Genomic DNA, 17,215 nt, shown 5'->3' with positions numbered 1-17,215 from the left:
CACTTGTTGACCAACCATCTCAGTAGCAATGGTCCACGCGGCGTGGTGGGTCTTGAAAATGAGATGGTGGCTCACGCTCTTCGTTTGAAGGCGCCGCAGCTCGTCGTGCCAGAGCCCGGGTCATGCAGAGACCAAAAGTGAAAGGGATTTTGGAAGAGCTCTTGGACACGAGCCTGGAGCCGTGGGCCATTCCTACTGGAGGAAGCTCGTACGTCCTGATTTATTGAAAGGTGGCTCCTTTCGCTTTCAAAGCACCAAGTCCAGAAGGACTTTCCCTGTTCTGCTCACCTAAGTTCCCCCCACGTCCTGGATGTCGGGTGTAACCACAAAGCTCCGAGTAGATGTTGGACCCGGCACCTCCAGCGATTCCCACCCAGCCTCACGTGTTTTCCACCTGTCTCGTGGTGCGTTGAGGAGACTCGGTGCCATCACCGGAGGGTTCGGTCCATCACCCATCCGAAGCGCAGCTTCCTCCAGCTCTTGATGGTCCAGATCAGTGGCACAAACAGAAGAGCAGCGAGGAGAGGACGGTGTCCTCCTCACCATCGCACGTGGGTTATTTTAGATGTAATATCGACGTGTTCATGCATAAAACGGCGTTGGTTCTGTAGCACGAAACGACAGGATAAAAAAGGGAAAACACGCAAAGGGAAGCATTTCCTAGGCTGGTCCTGCCTTCAGTCCTTGGTAGTGAAGTCATTTCTGCTCCCTGGTGCTGGTGGGCACCTGGGGTCGGTGCTGAAAAGTCCTTCTGAAGGATCCCTGAGCCGCAGAAGACCAGATCCTGCAACCACAGCAGAACAGCGCCGGCACCGTTCCCTGTCGTTCCGAGTTCACCAGCTGAAAGAGAGCAGGAAGGGGATGAGGACGTGGTGGAGAGATGCTCAGCCAGGTTTCTCTCTCTGTTTGCCGTGAGCAGCGTTGCCTTCTGGGGTTTGGGGGCAATTTTAGAGCGAAAAAGCTCTAGGGAAGGGGCTGGTGTCCGGCTGAGCCACCTCTGGTCTTGCTTCCAACCAGGGAACGGGTGTTTCTTGCAGCTTCACCCCCAAACAGCGTGGGACGCAGCCCCCAGCCCGCTCCCCGTCGACCACCAGCACCCACAGAACCACGTCCTCTGATCTCTGGACTCCTGATAGGACACCCACTGCCTCCAGGCCCCCTTGAGGTGCTCGCAGGGCTCACCCGCCTCCTGTTGAGCCCCACAATGAGATATCTGCCCACCTTTGGGTGCTGGAGTAGTTTCATCCATGGGAGTCGCTTCGTTCAGGCTGGGAAGAGCAACCACGTGTCCCTGGGATGAACGTTCTCCACAAGCTGAGGACCACGACGTGTTCTACACGCTGCTGCTGCCGCTCAGGGAAGCATCCAGCTTCCCATCCAAGCCCTGAACATCCTCCGGGCTGGCAGCTGCACCGAGTTGCCCGGTGGTGGGATGTTCAGCCCGTGGGGGAGTCGTTGGGTGGCAACATCTCCTCGTTTTCGGTGGCAGAAGCCACCATGGGGATGGTTGTCACCGCAGAGTCCTGCCTCGCGTGCCTGCGGAAGGGAGAGGAGCATCCAAAGAGCTTTCCTCGGCTTTGAGAGAGCGAGGAGAACTCATCCCCAAGGTGGAAAGATCAACACACTTACATTTTCATCCTCCAGCAGCAGCAGGCCACGACGCCGGCGACCACCACCAGCAGCAGCCCTGCAGGAGAGACGACGATGAGCTCCACAAGGAGCTAAAAACGCTTCGTGCACGTTTGCAAGGCGCCCTCCTCACCTCAAGAAGAAAGGTGAGTCCTGCATCCTTCCTCCCTTGGAAAGATGCAGCACCTTCTCCTCCAAGGAAGGAAGGATGCAGCACCTCAACTGCACCAAAAAACCTCCCACAGCCCCCAGGAGGGCTTTTAAGTTAAAAAATTAAAGAAAATAAGCCCCTGCTTGCCAAAATAAGGGGTGTTTGGTGTTTTTTTTTTTCTCAGCTTACCAAGGGAAGAGGCCACGGTCTGGATGGAAACTGGAAAAGAGAAATGGAGATTTTGAGCTGCCAAGCCAGGAAAGGGGGGGGATCCTGGGGGTGACCTCATTAAAAGGGGGTTGAAAAGAAGGGGAAAATGTATTGGAAAAGTAAATCGTGGAATAGTTTGAGCTGGAAGAGAATTCAAAGCTCATCCTGTTCTAATACCCAGTCAGAGGCAGGGACACCTCCCACTGGATCAGGGGCTCCAAGCCCCATCCAACCTGGCCTTGAACACCTCCAGGGATGGGGCAGCCACCACTTCCCTGGACAACCTGTTCCAGAGCCTCCCCACCCCCACAGGAAAGCTTTTATTCTTAAGATCTCATCTTGTTTTCCTCTCCTCCAGCTTAAAACCATCCCCCCTCATCCTCTCCCTGATCGAGAGCTCCTCCTCAGCTTTCCTGGAGCCCCTTTGAGTACTGGAAGCTGCTCTAAGGTCTCCTCAGAGCCTTCTCCAAGCTGAACAACCCCAACTCTCTCAGCCTGCCCTCCTACGGGAGGTTCTCCAGCCCTCAGATCATCTTTGTAGCCTCCTCTGCACTCGCTGGAGCAAATCCATGTCCTTCCTGGGCTTTGTTGGTTGAAACCAACCCCAGTGGTGGGTTCTCTCAACCTGACCTGCAGCGTGGTCGATGGGGTCAGGGGGCAAGGGGGTTGTCCCCTCTCCCAGTGTGGATGTCTCCAGTGGTGGGGTCATCTCCAACAGCGTAGACGTTGTCTCAGGTGATGAGACAGGTGGCAGGAGGGACCTGCTGGCGGTTTCTGGCACCTTGGGCATTGGTGCTGGAGAAGGGATGGAGCTCGGGCTGCCATCGGCGGTTCCTGCTGGGGAAAATAGTGTAAAACTTTTTAATTTAGAATTAAAAAAAGAAAAAAAATTAATGGAAAGGGTGATCGGTCCCTGTCCGAGGCTGCCCAGGGAGGGGGCTGAGTCCCCTTCCCTGGAGGGGTTTAAGGGCCGGGTGGACGAGGTGCTGAGGGACATGGGTTAGTGATTGATGGGGATGGTTGGACTCGATGATCCCGTGGGTCTCTTCCAACCTGATGATTCTACGATTCCTCACCTCTTTGCGTTGTCCTGGTGGTGTGCGGTGCCTTCGGGAGCTCAGGGCTGGGCGTCACTGGAGGTAGAGCTGGATCTCCTTCAGGAAGACACAAGAGAAACAACATCAACCGTAGAGCCCATGCCTCCCCACCTTCTCCTCCACCGTGTCAGCGATGGAGACGTCCCTCCCTCATCCCAGATGTTGAGCGAGGGCTTACGGATGCATTGGAGCGTGGTGTCGGTCCACTGGGGCTTGGTGGAGCCGGGGTAGACGATGCACTGGATGAGGCTGGAGGTCCCGGCTTTGCGTTTGAAGCCCGGGTTGCAGGCGTAACGCAGGCTGGTGTTGAGCAGCGTGTTGTTGCCCACATCGATGTGAGCGTTGGGCACGGCCTTGGGGTGGCTGCATCGCGCTAGGGGGGTTAAAATGAAAAAAAAAAAAAGAGATGGAGATCCCAACGGGGAGATTGGGCACCTTCTGACCCCAGCTCATTGTGCTGAGCGGCATCCAGGGGGGTCAAAGCCTGGAGAAGTGGGGCTGTGAGAACCTCATGAGGTTCAACAAGGCCAAAGGCAACGTCCTGCACCTGGGTCGGGGCGATCCATGGTTTGAGTACAAGCTGGGGGATGATGTGATGGGAGCAGCCCTGAGGAGAAGGATTTGGGAGAAGGATGGAACGATGCACAGGAGGGATGGGAACGTGCTGGTGATGGGGACAGGGGCACAAGAGGGATGGGAACGTGCTGGTGATGGGGACAGGAGCACAAGAGGGATGGGAACGTGCTGGTGATGGGGACAGGGGCACAAGAGGGATGGGAACGTGCTGGTGATGGGGACAGGGGCACAAGAGGGATGGGAACATGCTGGTGATGGGGACGGGAGCACAAGAGGGATGGGAACATGCTGGTGATGGGGACAAGAGCCCACCAGCGACAGGAGTGTGATGGCAGTGGGGACCATGATGGAGATGGGAGCACAATGGGAACAGGAGCACAATATGTTCCTCCAGGCATCCAAAACACCCACAGCTAAAGCCTCCTTAATCGTAAAAGTCTCCTGCCCCAATTTGTTATCCATCCCCAGAACATCCTAAGGGGTTCTGTTCCTTTTTTCCATGCTTGGATGGGGCTGAGCTGTGTCCTCTGGCTGGGCCACCCCAAAGAGCAGCAGCTGCTGTGCCTGGAGAGCTGAGTGAAGGGCCATGCGCCCAACGCACGTGTTCTCAGCCCCTGCTGGGGAAACTTTAGGGAGTGTTTTGAGGAAATGCCATTTTGCAACGTATTGTCTGAAGTGTCCCCATAAAACAAATGAATAAAAAGCTCTTCCAGTGCCAAACCAAACCCCAGCCATGTCTGCAAAGGTAGCACAGCAGAACATCCAGCTGCCAGCAACAAAATTATCCAGGGAAAACAGGGAACAGTGAGTCCTGTTTATGCCGTTCAGATTTAAAACTAATCTCCTCATTTGGAGTCCTGTGTCCAGTTCTGGAATCCCAAACACAAGAAGGAGATGGAGCTGTTGGAACGGGGCCCGAGGAGGCTACAAGGATGATGTGAGGGCTGGAGAACCGCCTGTACGAGGAGAGGCTGAGAGAGTTGGGGTTGTTCAGCCTGGAGAAGAGAAGGCTCCGAGGAGACCTCAAAGTGACCTTCCAGTACCCGAAGGGGCTCCAGGAAAGCTGGGGAGGGACTGTTCACAAAGGTTTGGAGCGATAGGACGAGAGGGAACGGGGATAAGCTGGAGAGGGGCAGATTTAAACTCGACATAAGGAGGAATTTCTTCACTATGAGGGTGGTGAGACCCTGGAAGAGGTTGTCCAGGGAAGTTGTGGCTGCTCCATCCCTGGAGGTGTTCAAGGCCAGGTTGGATGGGGCTTTGATCACCCTGACCCAGTGGGAGGTGTCCCTGCCCGTGGTGGGGGGGTTGGAACTGGATGATCTATAAGGTCCTTTCCAACCCAAACTATTCTATGATTCTACGATTCCTCATCCGAATCCCACCAAAGCAATTTTATCCCAGTGAATTTGACCATAAAATTAACTCTTCTTCCAAGAAATGTTGAAGTCCTTCAATGGGAAGATCCCCCAGTCTCCACTCCCCAGGATCACAATCTTGGTATCTTGCACTATTGCTGCACACATTCCAGTTCATTTCCCAAGGGGAGAACGGAGAGGAAATAACAGAATCATGGAATTGTTTGGGTTGGAAGGGAACTCAAAGCTCATCCAGTTCCAACCCCGCTGCCACAGGCAGGGACACCTCCCACTGGATCAAGTTGCTCAAAGCCTCATCCAACCCGGTCTTAAACATCTCCAGAGATGGAGGATTCAGGTTTCTAGCGCTGCTACAGCCCTGGAGATGCATGGCCAGGATTTAGGGTTTCTTCTATACCTTGGTAGAGAAGTGGAAATCATGTAAAATGTGGATGGATGGATGGATGGATGGATGGGACTGTGATAAAGCCCTTGCTTCCAAGCAAAGAGATCTACAGGAACTACAAGCCTCTCCCTCTCTTATTTCAAGGTCAGACTGGATGGGGCTTTGGGTAATTTGATCTAGTGGGATGTCCCTTCACTTGGCAGGGGGTTGGAACTGGATGATCTTTAAGGTCCCTTCCAATTCTTAACTATTCTATGATTATCTATTGTTTTCTTGAAGCAGAATGACAAAATTCTTTGGGTCTGAGCACCACCAGGGACTTTACACTGAACAAAAGAACATCTGCCTTGCATTTTCGTGTTCAATTCTGGGAAAAGCTCGCAGTACTCTCTAACTGCCAAAAGCATCTTGACTCTGTTCCCTTTTTGCTTTGCTGGTTGAGTTTTCATAGAATAATGGAGTCATCAAGTTGGAAAAGACCTCTGAGATCATAGAGTCCAACCAGCCCCATCAATCACTAACCCATGTCCCTCAGCACCTTGTCCACCCATCTCTTAAACCCCTCCAGGGAAGGGGACTCAACCCCCTCCCTGGACAGTCTCTTCCAGTGTTCAGTGGCCCTTTTCATGAAATATTTTTTCCTGATGTCCAGCCTGACCCTCCCCTGGTGGAGCTTGAGGCCATTCCCTCTCGTCCTGTCCCCTGTCGCCTGTAACCTGATCGCCTTCTATGACAAAGTGACTCAGCTGCTGGATGAGGGAAAGGCTGTGGATGGATCTTCCTGGACTTCAGCAAAGCCTTGGACACAGTTTCTCACAGCGTTCTGCTTGAGAAACTGTCAGCCTCTGGCCTGGACAGGCGCACACTCTCCTGGGTGGAAAACTGGTTGGCTGGCCGGGCCCAGAGAGTGGTGGGAAATGGAGTTAACTCCAGCTGGAGGCCAGTGACAAGTGGTGTCCCCAGGGCTCAGTGCTGGGTCCAGCCCTGTTCAATGTCTTCATCAATGATCTGGATGAAGGCATCGAGCGCACCCTGAGCAAGTTTGGAGATGACACTAAGCTGGGTGGAAGTGTGGATCTCCTGGAGGGTCGGGAGGCTCCAAAGGGATCTGAACAGGCTGGATCCATGGGCTGAGACCAACGGGATGAGGGTTAACGAGGCCAAATGGCGGGTCCTGCCCTTGGGGCACAACAACCCTGGGCAGCTACAGACTGGGAGAAGTCTGTCTAGAAAGCTGCCTGGAGGAGAGGGACCTGGGGGTGTTGGTTGACAGCAACTGAACATGAGGCAGCAGTGGCCCAGGTGGCCAAGAAGGCCAATGGCATCTTGGCTTGTATCAGAAATGGTGTGACCAGCAGGTCCAGTGAGGTTCTTCTCCCTCTGGCCTCGGCCCTGGGGAGACCGCTCCTCGAATCCTGGGGTCAGTTCTGGGCCCCTCCCCACCAGAAGGATGTTGAGGCTCTGGAGCGAGTGCAGAGAAGAGCAACGAAGCTGGGGAAGGGGCTGGAGAAGAAGCCTGAGGGCCCTGGGGGTGTTTAGGCTGGAGAAGAGGAGGCTGAGGGGAGACCTCATTGCTCTCTCCAACTCCCTGAGAGGAGGTTGTGGAGAGGAGGGAGCTGGGCTCTTCTCCCAAGGGACAGGGGACAGGACGAGAGGGAACGGCCTCAAGCTCCACCAGGGGAGGTTTAGGCTGGATGTTAGGAAAAAATTCTTTACAGAAAGGGTCATTGGGCACTGGCAGAGGCTGCCCAGGGAGGTGGTTGAGTCACCTTCCCTGGAGGTGTTTAAGGCACGGGTGGATGAGGTGCTGAGGGATATGGTTTAGTGTTTGATGGGAACGGTTGGACTCGATGATCCGGTGGGTCTCTTCCAACCTGGTTATTCTGTGATTCTGTGATTCTGTCCCTTGGGAGAAGAGCCCAGCTCCCTCCTCTCCACAACCTCCTCTCAGGGAGTTGGAGAGAGCAGTGAGGTCTCCCCTCAGCCTCCTCTTCTCCAGGCTAAACACCCCCAGGGCCCTCAGGCTTCTTCTCCAGCCCCTTCCCCAGCTTCGTTGCTCTTCTCTGCACTCGCTCCAGAGCCTCAACATCCTTCTTGTGGTGAGGGGCCCACATCAATTCCCATTGATGTGTCAACCCAAGGGCTCAAAGACTCATCACATCGTTAGCCGATCTCCGAAACAAACCATGGTACCAGGTACCAGCCTTGGAAAAATACTTCTGGCTGCTTTATTTCCACCTTTAATGGCTGAGGTGCTGAAGGACGTGGTTTAGTGACTGATAGGAATGGTTGGACTCGATGATCCAGTGGGTCCTTTCCAGTGCTCCACCACGCTCTGGGTGAAGAACCTTTCCCTAATGTCCAGCCTCCTCTTTCCCTTGTAAGGAAGGTGTAAATTGTAATGAGGTGACGTGCAACCTATCAAGTTACTTCAGCTGCTTCTCACGTGTCTAAACCCTTTGCCAACTTCGTGGCCTCCTCTGGCCCCTCTCCAGCAGCTTTAGAACCTTTTTAAGCTGCGGTGCTCAAAACTGCACCAGCGCTTAAGGTGCTTTGGGTTGGGAGGGACCTCAAAGACCATCCAATTCCACACCTCCCACTAGATCAGGCTGCTCCAAGCCCCATCCAACCTGGCCTTGGATCGCTCCAGACCCTTGTAAGAAGTCCCTCTCCAGCTTTCTTGTAGCCCCTGGCCACCCAGGAGGGGCAAGGGGTGCAGCCGGGGCACCCCAGGGCGCAGTGTGGGTGCCCCAAGGGGGTGCATGGGACACCTAGAGGAGGGTGGGCATGCAGGGAGAGGCCTGGGCACCCCTGGGTGCAGCCTGGACACCTTGGAGAGGAGAGTGGGCACCTCGGGAGAGGGTTGGGCACCTCGATGGGTGCACGGGGCACCTAGAGAGATGGATGGGAACAGAGGGAGAGGTGTGGCTACCCCAGCGTGCAGTGTGGCCACCTCAGTGGGGTGCATGGGGCACCTACAGAGAGGGGTGGGAACACAGGGAGTGGTGTGGCCACCTCAGGGTGCAGGGTGGGCACCTCGAGGGGTGCATGGGGCACCTATAAGAGGGGTGGGCATGCAGGGAGTGGTGTGGCCACCTCAGGGTGCAGTGTGGCCACCTCGATAGGGTGCACGGGGCACCTAGAGAGAGGGGTGGGCATGCAGGGAGTGGTGTGGCCACCTCAGGGTGCACTGTGGCTACCTCGATAGGGTGCACGGGGCACCTAGAGAGAGGGGTGGGCATGCAGGGAGTGGTGTGGCCACCCCAGCATGCAGTGTGGCCACCTCAGTGGGGTGCACGGGGCACCTAGAGAGAGGGGTGGGCACACAGGGAGGAGCGTGGGCACCCCAGGAAGCTGAGGGAGCACCCCAGGGATGTCGTGGGCACCCTGAGAAGCATTGTGGGTGCCCCAGGAACAGGCATGGGCACCTCGAGGGGTGCACGGGGCACCTAGTGAGAGGGGTGGGAACACAGGGAGAGGTGTGGCCACCCCAGGGTGCTGTGTGGCCACCCCAGTGGGGTGCACGGGGCACCTAGAGAGAGGGGTGGGCACACAGGGGGTAGTGTGGCCACCCCAGGGTGCAGTGTGGCCACCTTGTTAGGGCGCATGGGGCACCTAGAGAGAGGGGTGGGCATGCAGGGAGTGGTGTGGCCACCTCAGGGTGCAGAGTGGCCACCTCAGTGGGGTGCACAGGGCACCTATAAGAGGGGTGGGCACACAGGGAGGAGCGTGGGCACCCCAGGAAGCTGAGGGAGCACCCCAGGGATGTCGTGGGCACCCTGAGAAGCATTGTGGGTGCCCCAGGAACAGGCATGGGCACCTCGAGGGGTGCATGGGGCACCTCGAGAGACGGGTGGGCATGCAGGGAGTGCTGTGGCCACCTCAGGGTGCAGTGTGGCCACCTCGATCGGGTGCATAGGGCACCGAGAGAGAGGGGTGGGAACACAGGGAGCGGTGTGGCCACCCCAGCGTGCAGTGTGGCCACCTTAGTGGGGTGCATGGGGCACCTATAAGAGGGGTGGGCATGCAGGGAGTGCTGTGGCCACCTCAGGGTGCAGTGTGGCCACCTCAGTGGGGCGCATGGGGCACCTGTAAGAGGGGTGGGCATGCAGGGAGTGGTGTGGCCACCCCAGCATGCAGTGTGGCCACCTCAGTGGGGTGCACGGGGCACCTGTAAGAGGGGTGGGCACACAGGGAGGAGCGTGGGCACCCCAGGAAGCTGAGGGAGCACCCCAGGGATGTCGTGGGCACCCTGAGAAGCATTGTGGGTGCCCCAGGAACAGGCATGGGCACCTCGAGGGGTGCACGGGGCACCTAGAGAGAGGGGTGGGCACACAGGGGGTAGTGTGGCCACCCCAGGGTGCACTGTGGCCACCTTGTTGGGGCGCATGGGGCACCTAGAGAGAGGGGTGGGCATGCAGGGAGTGGTGTGGCCACCTCAGGGTGCAGAGTGGCCACCTCAGTGGGGTGCACGGGGCACCTATAAGAGGGGTTGGGCACACAGGGAGTGCTGTGGCCACCCCAGGGTGCAGAGTGGCCACCTTGATGGGGTGCACGGGGCACCTAGAGAGAGGGGTGGGCACGCAGGGAGTGGCGTGAGCGCCCTGTATAGCAGCGTGGGCACCCCGGGAAGCTGAGCGAGCGCCCCAGGGACGAAGCGCACCCCCTGAGAAGCCCTCGGGCGCCCCGGGGAAGGCGTGGGCTCTCCGGGCAGCCCGTGGGGGACCCGCTTACCGGTGTCGGCGTTGGCCCCGGGCAGCAGGAGGGCGAGGGCAGCGCAGAGCAGCGGCAGCGGCGGCCGCTCCATGGGGCCGGGGGCTCCGCGCTGTCACGGACATTCCCGGCGTGGCCAGAGCCGCTTTTCCCGTTTCGCTTTCGCTTTCGATCCGCGAGCCGAGGGGCAGGGAGGGAGGTGGCGCCCCGCGGGGATGGGGACACCGGGAGGGACGGGATGCGGCTCCAGGGATTCGGTAACGGGGGAGGGATGCGGTACCCGGAGGGATGCGGTACCCGGAGGGATGCGATACCTGGAGGGATGATGTATCTGGAGGGATGCAGTACCTGGAGGGATGCGGTACCTGGAGGGATTTGGTACCCAGAGGGATTTGGCACCTGGAGGGATGCGGTACCCAGAGGGATGCGGTACCCGGAGGGATGCGGTACCTGGAGGGATTTGGTACCCGGAGGGATGCGGTACCCAGAGGGATGCGGTACCCAGAGGGATGCGGTACCTGGAGGGATTTGGTACCCGGAGGGATGCGGTACCCAGAGGGATGCGATAGCCGGAGGGATTTGGTACCCAGAGGGATGCGGTACCTGGAGGGATTTGGTACCCGGAGAGATGCGATACCCAGAGGGATGCGATATCTGGAGGGATGCGGTACCCGGAGGGGGATGCGGTACCTGGAGGGATGTGGTACCTGGAGGGATGCGGTACCCAGAGGGATTCAGTACCCAGGGAGGGATGCGGTACCCAGGGAGAGATGCGGTACCCGAGGAGGGATGCGGTACCCAGGGAAGGATGCGGTACCTGGAGAGATGCGGTACCTGGAGGGATTTGGTACCTGGAGAGGGATACGGTATCCAGAGGGATTTGGTACCAAGGGAGGGATGCGGTACCCAGAGGGATTTGGTACCAAGGGAGGGATGCGGTACCCGGGGAGGGATGCAGTACCCAGGGAGATGCGGTACCCAGGGAGATTCGGTACCCAGGGAGAGATGCAGTACCTGGAGAGATGCGGTACCTGGCGGGATTCGGTACCCGGAGAGGGATACGGTATCCAGAGGGATTTGGTACCAAGGGAGGGATGTGGCACCCAGAGGGGTTTGATACCTGGAGGGATTTGGTACCCGGGGAGGGATGTGGTACCCGAAGGGGGATGCGGTACCCAGGGAGATTCGGTACCCAGGGAGAGATGTGGTACTCAGGGAGGGATGCGTAACCTGGAGGGATTTGGTATCCAGAGGGATGAGGAACCCAGAGGGATTTGGTACCTGGAGGGATGTGGTACCAGGGGCGAGATGTGGTACCCAGGGAGGGATGTGGTACCCAAAGGGATGCGGTACCCAGAGGGATTCGGTACCCAGAGGGATGTGGTACCTGGAGGGATGTGGTACCGGGAGGGATTTAGTACCTGGAGAGATGCGGTACCCAGGGAGGGATTACGCTTCAGGGTAAACAGAATAGTAATAATTTAACTGAATCAACTGACACTTAAAGAAAAGCAGAATAGAAGCTGCTCACACTTAAAGAATTCACAGGATGACAGATGTTTAGCTAAAGCAATATATTTCTATAAGCCTTTACGTAGGAAGCGGGTCTGTTGCTAGATTTCTGATAAGCAGGACAAGTCATCTGGACCTGTGATAAGAGTGGAAAACAACATAGATAAGGATGGCAAAGACCTGGAGAACACGCGTGCAGATTGAAGTTAAAGGAAGTTAAGACAATCGACTTCATCCCTGAGGAGACACTGTGCAGGCACAAACAGGAAGAATCTTCTCAAACTCATTACAATAAGAAGTGGGGAAAGGTTATGGATATGTATAGGTGTTTTTTGGAATATGAATTTACTGTATAAAACCAAGACAAGTTGCCACGACGGGCACGCACATTGTTTTAGAGAAATAATTTTCCTGTGCGTCTCAGCGCTGAAAACACATTTACTTTATAACCTTATAACTTTATAAGTTATAGAGTCTTGATTCTGTGTGTCAGCACTACCCGGGGGGAATTCAGCATCCGGAGAGGGTTGCAGTACCCAGAGGGGATGTGGTACCCGGGGAGGGGAGGCAGTGCCCGGGGGCTTTGGTATCAGGGGGGATGTGGTACCTGGGGAGGGATGCGGTACCCAGGGGATCATAGAATCATAGAATCACCAGGTTGGAAAAGACCCACCGGATCATCGAGTCCAACCATCCCCATCAATCACTAACCCATGTCCCGCAGCACCTCGGCCACCCGGCCCTTAAACCCCTCCAGGGAAGGGGACTCCACCACCTCCCTGGGCAGCCTCGGACAGGGACCAATCACCCTTTCTATGAAATATTTCATCCTGATGTTCAGCCTGAGCCTCCCCTGGTGGAGCTTGAGGCCATTCCCTCTCGTCCTGTCCCCTGGCCCTTGGCAGAAGAGCCCAGCTCCCTCCTCTCCACAACCTCCTCTCAGGGAGTTGGAGAGAGCAATGAGGTCTCCCCTCAGCCTCCTCTTCTCCAGCCTAAACACCCCCAGGGCCCTCAGGCTTGTTCTCCAGCCCCTTCCCCAGCTCCGTTGCTCTTCTCTGCACTCGCTCCAGAGCCTCAACATCCTTCTGGTGGGGAGGGGCCCAGAACTGCACCACCTGCTGCACCAGGTACACACCAGCAAGGTGATAATTGAGATTTCCAGGGCTCGGTGCTTAAATTGCACTTTCTTTATTCTGTGTACTCTGGACAGGTTGTGATTTCACCTGACGGGCGTTATGAGAAGCAATCAGCAGTTTAGAGTTCACAGCTTATGCAACAAAGAGCTGAGGATAGTACAGGGATCTGATAAAGAAAATGCAGTCCATGAAGGCTTTGTCCTTCTTCTCCAAGCATTCCCTCAAAAGCCACATGGAACCTGATCATGTCAGAACTTTCTGGGCGAGGATTTTTGTAATCATAGAATTGTTTGGGTTGGAAGTGACCTTCTGCCCCTCTGCTCCACTCTTGTGAGACCCCATCTAGAGTCCCGTGTCCAGTTCTGGAATCCTCAGCATAAGAAGGAGATGGAGCTGTTGGAACGGGTCCAGAGGAGGCTACGAAGATGATCAAAGGGCTGGAGCTCCTCCTGTATGAGGACAGGCTGAGACAGTTGGGCTTGTTCAGCCTGGAGAAGAGAAGGCTCCAAGGAGATCTTATAGTGACCGTCCAGTACCTGAGGGGGCTACAAGAAAGCTGGTGAGGGACTTTTTACAAGGGCTTGTGGTGATAGGATGAAGGACAATGGGGATAAACTGGAGAGGGGCAGATATAGACTGGACATAAGGAAGAATTTCTCCATTACGAGGGTGGGGAGGCCCTGGAACAGGTTGCCCAGGGAAGTGGTGGATGCCCCATCCCTGGAGGTGTTCAAGACAAAGTTGGATGGGGCCTTGGACAGGCTGATCTAGTGGGAGGTGGGAACTGGATGAGCTTTGAGATCCCTTCCAACCCAAACTATTGTATGATTCTATGATTCTGTGATTCTGTAATTTAACAATATGAAGTAGCTGATGTTTTAAGAGATACAGAATCTTCTACAGGTTCACAGAACTGTTGAGGTTGGAAAAGACCTGTAACACCATTGAGTCCAACTGTACATTTAAGTGCTTAATGAATTAACACCAATGGCAAAGTCTAATAAATAAGGGATTTGTTGCTGAAGCAGCCTCCAGAAAAGTATCGTCACAGTTTCATAGAATCATAGAATCACTAGGCTGGAAAAGACCTTTGAGATCACCAAGCCCAACCATACCTGTCCACTACTACCAGATCCCTGGGCACCTCATTTCTTTGTCTTTTAAACACCTCCAGGGATGGGTCTCCATCACCTCCCTGTGCAGACTCTACCAGGGCCTGAGAACCTTTTCGGTGAAGAAATCTTTCCTTATGTCCAATCTGAACCTTCCCTGGAGCAATTTGAGGCCATTCCCTCTCGTCCTATTGCCTGGAAGAAGAGACCAGCAGCCACCTCACTACAACCTCCTTTCAGGGAGTCGTAGACAGTGATAAGGTCTCCCTGGAGCCTTCTCTTCTCCAGGCTAAAACACCCCGGTTCCTCCACCTGCTTCTGGCAAACTTTCAACTGAAAGAATGCAGCTCGTTCGGAGTTTATCTTTGCTAGATTGGAGGGGAAAACAGAATCAGAAATACTAAGAAATACTCCACCTAGAACCCTGTGTCCAGATCTGGAATCCTCAACAGAAGAAGGAGATGGAGCTGTTGGAGCGGGTCCAGAGGAAGCTACAAAGACAATCAGAGGACTGGAGCACCTCCCGTATGAGAAGAGGCTGAGAGAGTTGGGGTTGTTCAGCCTGGAGAAGAGAAGGCTCCAGGAAGACCTTATAGCGACTCAAGTAGTTATAAAACATGGTGTTTGAGATCCTCACCCACGCTGTTTATTTTGCAGCGGTGCCAATCATTTTTCACACTTTATAAATATAACTCAAGAAAGTTCTCTGGACTGCTCAGAAGAGCCAAAAATGCTAAGGACAAAACATGGGAAAGGAAAAAAGAATGCTTGAAGTGGCTCTGACATTCATGCTGGTGGTTTAGATTGTTTTCTTCTCATGCATTTCACGACTCTAGGGAAAAAGACACTAAATTAACAATCTGAGAAGTTGGTCCTGTCCCCATTTGAGCAGTTGAGTAGGACATTCCAGAAATGGCCACTCAGTTCTTTGTGTCTTGCCCAATATTCCTGTCTGCACAACTCAAGATTTTGGTTCAAAATTGGCTGCACCTCAGTGGCCCATGAAAGAACCTTGGCTAAGAATAAATCCCACCTCAGCGCTTCATAAAATCAGAGTCACAGAATCATTACAGCTCGAAAAGACTTCTGAGATCATCCAACTGTCAGCCCAACCCCACTAAACCATGTCCCAATGTGCCATGTCCACATGCTTCTTGAACCCCTCCAGAGATGGGGACTCCACCACTTCCCTGGGCAGCCTCTTCCAGGGCTTCAACGCTCTTTCAGTAAAGAAATCTTTTTCTAATATCCAATCTAAACCTCCTCTGGTGCAACCTGAGGTCGTTTCCTTTCATCCTATCGCTTCTTACTTGAGAGAAGAGACCAACACCCAGCTCACTACAACTTGTTTTCAGGTAGTTGTAGAGCGATGAGGTCTCGCCTGAGCCTCCTCTTCTCCAGGCTTCACGGGTTTTCCGTGAGGTTAGATTTCCTAATATCCAATCTAAACTCCCTCTGGCACAACTTGAAGCCATTTCCACTTGTCCTATTGCTTGTTACTTGGAAGAAGAGACCAGCACCCATCTCACTCCAACCTTTCAGCCTCCTCTTCTCCAGGCTAAACAGCCCCAGGTCCGTTTTGACCTTTTTTTTGAGGGGCACCTCATCTCCCCTTTCTTGTTCTCTGTAAGTCTTCGAAAGGAGGTTGTAGCGAGGTGGGGGTTGGTCTCTTCTCCCAAGTAACAAGTGATAGGACACGTGGAAATGGCTTCAAGTTGTTCCAGAGGGGGTTTAGATTGGATATTAGGGAAAAATTCTTTATGGAAAGAGTGGTGAAGCGTTGGAAGAGGCTGCCCAGGGCGGTGGTGGAGTCTCCATCCCTGGAGGGGTTCAAAAAGCACGTGGACACGGCACTTCGGGACGTGGTTTGGTCGCCGTGGTGGGGTCGGGCTGATGGTTGGACTGGATGAGCTCGGAGACCTTTTCCAACCTTAACGACTCCGGGATTCAGTGATTCTGAGGGGAGATGGTGGGTGAGCTCCCAAGGGGTGAACTCTGGGGGGCTATTTCTGCCACGGGGCTCAGTTTGTCTGCCTGTCAGTCAGCCTGTGTGTCTGTCTGTCTTTCCGTCACTCTACATGCCAGTCTGTCAGTCAGTCCGTCTCTCTGTCTATATGTCAGTCTGGCTGTATCTCTGCCTCTCAGTCTGTCTGTCAGTCAGTCTGTCTGTATCTCTGTCTCTAAGTCAGTCTGTCTCTCTGTATATGTCAGTCTGTCTGCATCTCTGTCTGTCTCTGTCTGTGTCAGGCAGTCTGTATCTCTGTCTCTCAGTCTGTCAGTCAGTCCGTCTGTCACTCTGCCTGTCCATCAGCCTGTCTCCCTGTCTGTCAGTCAGTCTGTCTGTCTGCTTGTCTCTGTCTCCTTGTCTGTCTGTCTCGCAGTCTGTTCATCTCTCAGTCTGTTTGTCTCCATCCGTCTTTCAGTCTGTCTGTCTCCGTCTGTCCCTCAGCTCATCTCTGCCTGCCTCTCCGTCAGTCTGTCTCTCAGTCTGTCTGTCTGTCTCCCTGTCTGTCCCTCAGCTCATCTGTCTGTCCCTCAGTTCATCTGTCTGTCCTTCAGTTCATCTCTGCCTGCCTCTCCGTCTGTCTGTCTCTCAGTCTGTCTGTCTCTCAGTCTGTCTGTCTGCGTTCCTGTCTGTCCCTCAGTCTGTCTGCCTGTCTGTCTCCTTGTCTCTGTCTCGCAGTCTGTTCATCTCTCAGTCTGTTTGTCTCCATCCGTCTTTCAGTCTGTCTGTCTGTCCCTCAGCTCATCTGTCTGTCCTTCAGTTCATCTCTATCTGCCTCTCTGTCAGTCTGTCTGTCCGTCTGTCTGCCTCCCTGTCTGTCCCTCAGCTCATCTGTCTGTTTCTGCCTCTGTCAGTCAGCCAGCCAGTCAGTCAGTGCGTCTATAAGTTCATCTGTCTGTCTGTCCACCCCTCCTTCATTCACTGCAGGTTGAGCATCATCCTCCCCCCCCACCAAGATGGCGGCGCGGCCCCTTTAACACGCGCTCCCCCCTTCCCGCCGCAGCCGCGCTTAGCCCCGCCCCTCAGCCCGCGAGACGAGGGGGCGTGGCTTATGAATGATTGACATCTCCAAGAACCAATCATATCTAAGAGAAGTCTGAAGGGGGCGGGCTTGTGTGGGGGCGTGGCTTAAACAGGCGGAAGCCGCCCAGCAGGCCTGAGGGCGGGTGGGGATGATTGACAGCACCGCGGGCCTATCATACCTCACAGCATCGAGCAGGGGGCGTGGCTCTCTCGGGCGGAAGTCGCTTGTGGATGATTGACAGCCACGAGAACCAATAAGAAGCTAGAGCGTGCCCGGAGAGGGGCGG

At 55.1% G+C, this 17,215-nt stretch overlaps 1 protein-coding gene across 3 annotated transcripts; it reads right to left on the bottom strand.

Moving 5' to 3' along the window:
* Positions 1 to 762: 762 nt before the first annotated feature.
* Positions 763 to 10,287, bottom strand: IL15RA (interleukin 15 receptor subunit alpha). Of its 3 annotated transcripts, none has more exons than XR_011338172.1 (8): positions 10,162 to 10,287; positions 3,266 to 3,460; positions 3,067 to 3,144; positions 2,621 to 2,827; positions 1,970 to 1,999; positions 1,630 to 1,687; positions 1,222 to 1,536; positions 763 to 840 (listed from the first exon to the last, which is right to left on the bottom strand). XR_011338172.1 is itself a non-coding variant. In XM_069865556.1 (7 exons), the coding sequence occupies exons 1-7, from the start codon at positions 10,232 to 10,234 to the stop codon at positions 1,437 to 1,439; spliced, it is 741 nt and encodes a 246-aa protein (XP_069721657.1). In that variant the 5' UTR covers positions 10,235 to 10,287; the 3' UTR covers positions 1,167 to 1,436. The 3 variants fall into 3 exon arrangements, 1 of the variants encoding a protein (XP_069721657.1); XR_011338178.1 differs by having other exon boundaries at positions 2,621 to 2,824; XM_069865556.1 differs by lacking the exon at positions 763 to 840 and having other exon boundaries at positions 1,167 to 1,536.
* Positions 10,288 to 17,215: the final 6,928 nt, after the last annotated feature.

Source organism: Phaenicophaeus curvirostris, chromosome 1 (genome assembly GCF_032191515.1).
Source record: "Phaenicophaeus curvirostris isolate KB17595 chromosome 1, BPBGC_Pcur_1.0, whole genome shotgun sequence".
Taxonomy (NCBI): Eukaryota; Metazoa; Chordata; class Aves; order Cuculiformes; family Cuculidae; genus Phaenicophaeus; species Phaenicophaeus curvirostris.
This window is presented reverse-complemented; position numbering and strand designations above follow the sequence as displayed.

What these genes read in the sequence shown, in the direction of transcription:
- IL15RA (XM_069865556.1), bottom strand. Translation starts at nt 10,234, where the DNA reads ATGGAGCGGCCGCCGCTGCCGCTGCTCTGCGCTGCCCTCGCCCTCCTG. An exon ending in CACCACGCTCCAATGCATCC is followed by an intron (nt 3,145 to 3,265) that starts GTAAGCCCTCGC and finishes GTCTTCCTGAAG; the next exon opens with GAGATCCAGCTCTACCTCCA. An exon ending in GACCGTGGCCTCTTCCCTTG is followed by an intron (nt 1,688 to 1,969) that starts GTAAGCTGAGAA and finishes TCTCTCCTGCAG; the next exon opens with GGCTGCTGCTGGTGGTGGTC.